The sequence below is a fragment of the Portunus trituberculatus genome, chromosome 43 (genome assembly GCF_017591435.1).
Source record: "Portunus trituberculatus isolate SZX2019 chromosome 43, ASM1759143v1, whole genome shotgun sequence".
In the NCBI taxonomy this organism is placed as follows: Eukaryota; Metazoa; Arthropoda; class Malacostraca; order Decapoda; family Portunidae; genus Portunus; species Portunus trituberculatus.
The window spans coordinates 25,796,690-25,803,129 of record NC_059297.1 but is presented as its reverse complement, the minus strand read 5'-3'; the positions used below and the strand labels follow the sequence as shown (position 1 = coordinate 25,803,129).

Sequence of the window (6,440 nt, the reverse complement as noted above, 5' to 3'; positions counted from 1 at the left end):
ACCTTTCATTCGACCGGCGTAAGGGTATCAGTGCATAAGAGGAGAGCAAGTGTGTGTGTGTGTGTGTGTGTGTGTGGGGTGTTCATCTCAAACTTATGCAATTTGTTTCGTGGGTGACTCTCTCTCTCTCTCTCTCTCTCTCTCTCTCTCTCTCTCTCTCTCTCTCTCTCTCTCAGGCCAAGTCAGGTTACAAGGAAATGCGTAGTCATCGTGACTGCCCCGCCAACAGCCCCATGACGTTACCAAGTTTTATTTCCAGCGCCACACACACACACACACACACACACACATACGGAAAAACCGGATAGTGGTTCACCTCTCCCCTACTCTTCTCTCCTCTCCTCTCTCCTCCTCTCCTCTCCCTTCCTCTTCTCTCCTCTCCTCTCTCCTCCTATCCTCTCCTCTCTTCTCCTCCTCTTTCCTCTCTCCGCTGCTTATGACTTTTCCTGTATTTCTTTTTGTCTTTTCCTGCAAACATAAGACTCAGTAGGAATGATGGCAACACTATTTACCCTGTAATAGTAAAAAGTAGTATTAGTGACCAGGGCTAACATCTCTAGTGGGCTATCTGAATAATGCAAATGATTACGTGTGTTATGTCATCTGCTGGGGACGAATAATGTGCATGATCTTCCATCTCTTCCGCCATCACCAACAGCACCAATACCACTACTACTACTTCTACTACTACTGCTACTACTACTGCTACTACTACTACTACTACTACTACTACTACTACTACTACTACTACTACTGCTGCTACTGCCACTACTGCCACACCTTATCACCTTCCCCGCGCCCTGCATTCCTAAACTATGTAACTGTGCACCACCACCAACACCACGTCCACTACCACAATCCTACCTCATCACCACTCCTTATACCGACGGAGGACAGCTAGGTAGTAGAATGCCGTACTTGTAATGTTCACTTGTTCGCTTGTTTCAATTATCAAGTTACTTATCTAGTATATATCTATCTGTTGTATCTGCTCCTCATCCTCTGTTGAAGCCACTCTGCCCTCCTAGCTGCTACTGCTCCATCACCACCACATCTAACACGTATTTACCCACTTAATTACTCCTGTTCTCTTTTAAACTATTCATGTACCCTACTCCTCCCTATCCTACTTCTTCACCACCACCACCACCACTAATTCAGTATCCTACAACTTTATTAACTTTCACCCCATCACTCTGCTCCTCCACGTCGCTGAACCTGTGGAAAAACCGAATATGCTCGTTTCCCAGAACTCCACTACACACGGAGGGATGCAGAAGGGACAGTAAATATCCCCACTGGTTTTTTTTTTTTACTTTGGCGCGCGCATTGTTGTTGTCTTGAGAGAAAGGGGGAGGGAAAAGGTTCTGTGAGGAGAGGTCGAAGTAGATGAGGTTGTAATGACAGAGGTGTGAGTCAAAGAAAAAGATGATTCATGAGCAGAGAGGAGAAAGAAAAGAAGAAGGATTAGAATGAGTGATGTAGGAGGAGCTAAACTAAAGGAAGTGAGGAAGTGATACGAGGAGGAGGAGGAGGAGGAGGGGTGGAGGCGAAAGGGGTGGAGCAACAGGAGGAGAGAGTATTACATATATATACCCGTCCCCAGGTGTGTGTCCAGCCAGTACTCACCTGTGCTTGGAAAAGGTAACGATGCGCACCACCTTCCTGTACTACCTGGCGGCGCTGGTGGTGGTGGTGGCGGTCAGGTAAGATAGTGGTGTTGACTTAACTGGTAGTTGAAGTACGTTTGTGACTGGTGTTGTTTCTTTTTCTTATCTGTTAGTGGTGATGGTGATGAGATGGACAAAATATAGTGGTGGTGATGTTGTGATGATGGTGTTACTAGGCTGACAGTGGATGGTGGTGGTGGTAGTTGTGGTGATGACGGTGGTGATTCGGGAGTGAAATTGAGTGGTGGTGGTGGTGGTGGTGGTGATGATGAGGAGGAAGAGGATGTAATTTTTTCTGGTGGTGAATTCAAAAACAAGTTGTAATGCATGGTGAGATTACTTTGTTGTTGGTGTTGTGGTGGTGGTGGTAGTGGTGGTGGTGGTGGTGAGCGTAGGAATGAATAAGATTTTTCTCATTATTATTATTATTATTATTATTATTATTATTATTATTATTATTATTATTATTATTATTATTATTATTATTATTATTATTATTATTATTATTATTATCATTATTATCATTATTATCATTACTACTACTACTACTACTACTACTACTACTACTACTACTACTACTACTACTACTACTACTACTACTACTACTACTACTATTTCAGTATATAGTTAAAATGTCACTGTATATCTTCATTAATTTGTATCTATAGTATTTATATATTTATTTCTCTACGAATCTCTTCATTTAATTTGCTTTTTCAGAGACTTATTTTTCGCTCATTACTGTAACCTTGACCAGTCTCCTTCACGCGTAACACACACACACACACACACACACACACACACACACACACACACACACACACACACTTTTTCGGTTCATCTTCCCTTCTACATTTTTTATTAAGTGCCTTGTGTGTTACTAGTTTCATGATTAATGCTGTTTCGTTTCTCTCTCTCTCTCTCTCTCTCTCTCTCTCTCTCTCTCTCTCTCTCTCTCCCTTTTTTCATTCGTTACGTCTTTTTTTCATATTCATTATTCTCTACATTCATATTTTTTTCATTTAAATTTCTTTCTATTTTTTTGTGCACTATATATATTTTCTTTTTTTTTTTTTTTTTCAATCTGTGATCTTTCCTATATTTCTATGCCTTTTGCTCTTGATTTCTCTTCCTTTCCTTCGACTTCACTTCTTTTCTTTAATTTCTAACTTTACGTGTATAGCCGAGTGTTCATGTGCTCGTTGTATTTTCTCTTACCCATTTGTAATTCATGTCCTGCCCGTCCTTTGTTTCGTAACCCTCCCTCACCTCCACCTCTCCCTTCCTCTCCTTTTATTGCAGTGTTTTATTAGTGAGTATCGTCATGCGTCCGTTCCCTTGTTCCTTTGTTCATTATCCGATGTCTCCCTTAATTCTTACCCTATGCATGTAACTAATTAATTTACCACCACTATTATCTTCTCTTCTTGTTCCTTCTCTTTCTCCTTTTCACATATTATTCTCATTCTCATTCTCATTCCCATTCTTCTCCATCCCCAGCTCCATCTCCTTTTTATCTCCTCCTTTTCCTTTTCTTCTCCTTTTCCTTCTTCTCCTTCTCCTTCTCTTTCTTTCTCTTTCTCTTTCTCCATCCTTCTCTTCTTCTTCTTCTTGGTCAATTATTTAACCTCTCCCGATTTTCTCAGTGTATATAATTTCTATCACAACCACCACCACCACCATTTCCTCCTCCTCCTTGACAATATTATCACTAACCTCATTTCACTTCCTTTCCAGCGTTGAAGGCCAGTTACTGCAACAAGAACAAGTAGACCAACAACAGCAGCAGCAGCAACAACAACAACAACCAGAACAGCAACAACCAGAGGAAGAACAACCACAGCAACAATCAGAGCAGCAACCAGAACAGCAACAAGAACAAGAGCAACAGCAACAACAGGAAAAGGAGACGGAGGATCAGTGTGTGCCGTGTTCCGAGGTGGTGTGTGCGCAGGAGTTGGAATACCACGAGTGTCAGTGGGGAAGAGTGAGGGACCAATGCCACTGCTGTGATGAGTGTGCCAAGGTACGTGTGTGTTTGTGCGTGTGAGCGTGTATGTGTGTATCCCCGGTAGGTGGGAGGGAAGGAGGAGAAAATGAACAAGTGAGAATGAAAGACAGAAAGAGAGAATGAGTTGATAAGTTAGTAAGTGCTGTGTCTCCAGTGTGCCAAGGTGAATGTGTTTTGCTGTCTCCTTCCTGTGTAGCTGCTGTCGAGTTTTGTTCTATTTGTGTGTGTGTGTGTGTGTGTGTGTGTGTGTGTGTGTGTGTGTGTGTGTGTTTTCATCTCGTGTGTTTTATATTCAATTAACTTTCCTATTATCTTGTACCGCTCTCTGTTCGTTTGTTAGTTTGCTTCTTTCTTTCCTACATTATTTTATCGTTTACTCGTTCCTTACTTATTTTTTTCTTGCGCCTTTTCTTTTTCTTTATTTCCTTCCTTCTTTTCTTCCTTCCTTGTTTCTTAACTCCTTTCCTTGTTCTTTCAAATATTCGCTCTCTTATCTTACCTTCCATCCTTTCTTTCTTTCTTTAATGAAATATTCCATTGTTACTTTGGACAAAATGCAATTAATGATACTATTACTTAAGTGAACACTAGGTGAGATTCCAGTTAGAATTTTCCAACCATTACTTTATTACTATTTCAATCTTAGGCTCAAGTGTTAAAAAAAAAAAAAAAAACTAAGGCAACTTATATATCTCAGTCCTAACTAACTGTTCTACTCCTCCTCTTCCTCTTCCTCTTTTTCCTCCAACAATGACAGGGGCCTAACGAGGTGTGTGGAGGGAAAAACGGGACCTGCCTGCCGGGTTTCAAGTGCATCCCCCGCACGGCTGGCGGTGGACGCTGCGAGTGGCGACCGCTGCCCTCCTTCCCCAACAAGAAGATCACCAAGAACTAATAGTGTGCGCCGTGACTCGGTAACGTGTGCCACTACCTCACTTATGGCTCTCTGTTAAGTAGTGCATCTCCGTGTCACTGTGTGTGTGTGTGTGTGTGTGTGTGTGTGTGTGTGTGTGTGTAAAAGTACGGTTCAGTTCTTTCCTTATAAGTTTTTCATTTGTTTATCTTTTTTATTATGTTTGAGGGGCCTTGAGGTTAACGAGCTAAAGAACCAGTTTTGTTCTTTTTTCATTATTTATTTACTAACTGTATTCTTTTCTTTTCCTTTTATGCATCATGATTTTTATTTACGTACTGTTGAAATATTCTCTGTAGTTATTGTACTTACGTAGTGATGCTGGTCGAGAGTTTGCACTGTTTTCGCATGTGTTGTGGTGTAGTTTACGATGTCTTTGTAGTTATCCCTTGTATCGATATCTTTTTCGTTTTCTCTTATTAAAATACTATCAAAAAGAACGTAAATAGTATCTCTATTTCCCTATTTTCTTATGTGTATTATTATTATTATTATTATTATTATTATTATTATTATTAGTAGTAGTAGTAGTAGTAGTAGTGGTAGTAGTAGTGGTAGTTGTTATTGTTGTTGTATGATTATAATAATGGATTATAACAATGGACTATAATATACACACTCCAACGTCAAGTATTGTGTGCAGGTAAAAACAGCGCTCTCTTATGATTAAATGAGAGAGAGAGAGAGAGTCGTTGTTTGCAGAGTGCACTTCAGTACCATTGTGGCGAGACTGAACAATTAGAAAGCCAGCATATATGTGGTATAGTCACTGTCTTTAGTTCAGTAACACACCACGCTCATATTATTGGATCTGGGCGCTGCTTTGCTAATGGTGTTTCAGGTGCCCGGTTTTGCAAGGAGGGTGTATTAGATTAGAGGAGTTAGGGACAAAGGAAAAATAGAGAAACATAGTGGTTAGTGATCTCTGCCTCGCTAGATAAGATTTCGAACACAAACACATGCGCTTGACTTGTGTGTGTAAAAATAGACGAAACTGGAGAAATGATATGACAAACGAGGAAGAATAAAATGGTGTCTTTTGAATGTTAATTAAGAGAAAGGATAGATAAATAAAAGTTAAAAAATAAAGATAAGCCGGACTTGTACGTGATAAGGTATAGATGAAACTGGAGAAATGACACAACGAACGACGAAGTTAGTTAAAAATAAAAGAATGATAATAAATAGATAAGAGTAAAAGATAAAAGATAAGCCAGACTTGTGAGTGTTAAGTTAGACGAAGCTGAGCAAATGACAAGATGAATAATGAAGAAGGAAATGGTATCCTTTGAATATCAATTGGAAAGACAAATAAATAGATGAAAGCAAAAAAAAAAAAAAAAAAAAAAAGAAAAGATGAACCAGACGTGTGTAAAGAGATAAACAAAACTAGAGAAATCACAAAAAAGAAGAAAAGAAGAATAGAACGGTAACCTTTGAATATTAACGAAATAAAGGATAAATTAAAGTAAAGTAAAAAAAAAATAAAAGAATTATAATGAAAGTAAGTTAGGAATGAATGAATTTAAGTACAGTATGTGAGATTATCGCTTTTCATTGCAAGAGTAAGAAAAGAAATAAGATTAAGTTTACTGTTTATACACTTACCTTGAACTGAAGATATCTCCCTCACACGACAGCTTCTCTCTCTCTCTCTCTCTCTCTCTCTCTCTCTCTCTCTCTCTCTCTCTCTCTCTCTCTTGCAATGCGCTACAGAATAGAGACGTACAAAAGATCAAGGATGTGAAAATGATAATAACATTTTTTTTTATGTCGTTTTTTAATCTACTCTCACTTTTCTTTATGTAACGTTATCATTATACACTTCTTCTACGCTAGGGTGAAT

The 6,440-nt window shown here is 39.2% G+C and overlaps 1 protein-coding gene across 1 annotated transcript; it reads left to right on the top strand.

Annotated features, from left to right (window-relative positions):
- Window positions 1-1,587: 1,587 nt before the first annotated feature.
- Window positions 1,588-4,691, top strand: LOC123518096 (putative uncharacterized protein DDB_G0271606). The gene is made up of 3 exons (XM_045278706.1): window positions 1,588-1,706; window positions 3,408-3,696; window positions 4,439-4,691. The coding sequence occupies exons 1-3, from the start codon at window positions 1,651-1,653 to the stop codon at window positions 4,574-4,576; spliced, it is 483 nt and encodes a 160-aa protein (XP_045134641.1). The 5' UTR covers window positions 1,588-1,650; the 3' UTR covers window positions 4,577-4,691.
- The last annotated feature ends 1,749 nt before the right edge of the window (window positions 4,692-6,440 follow it).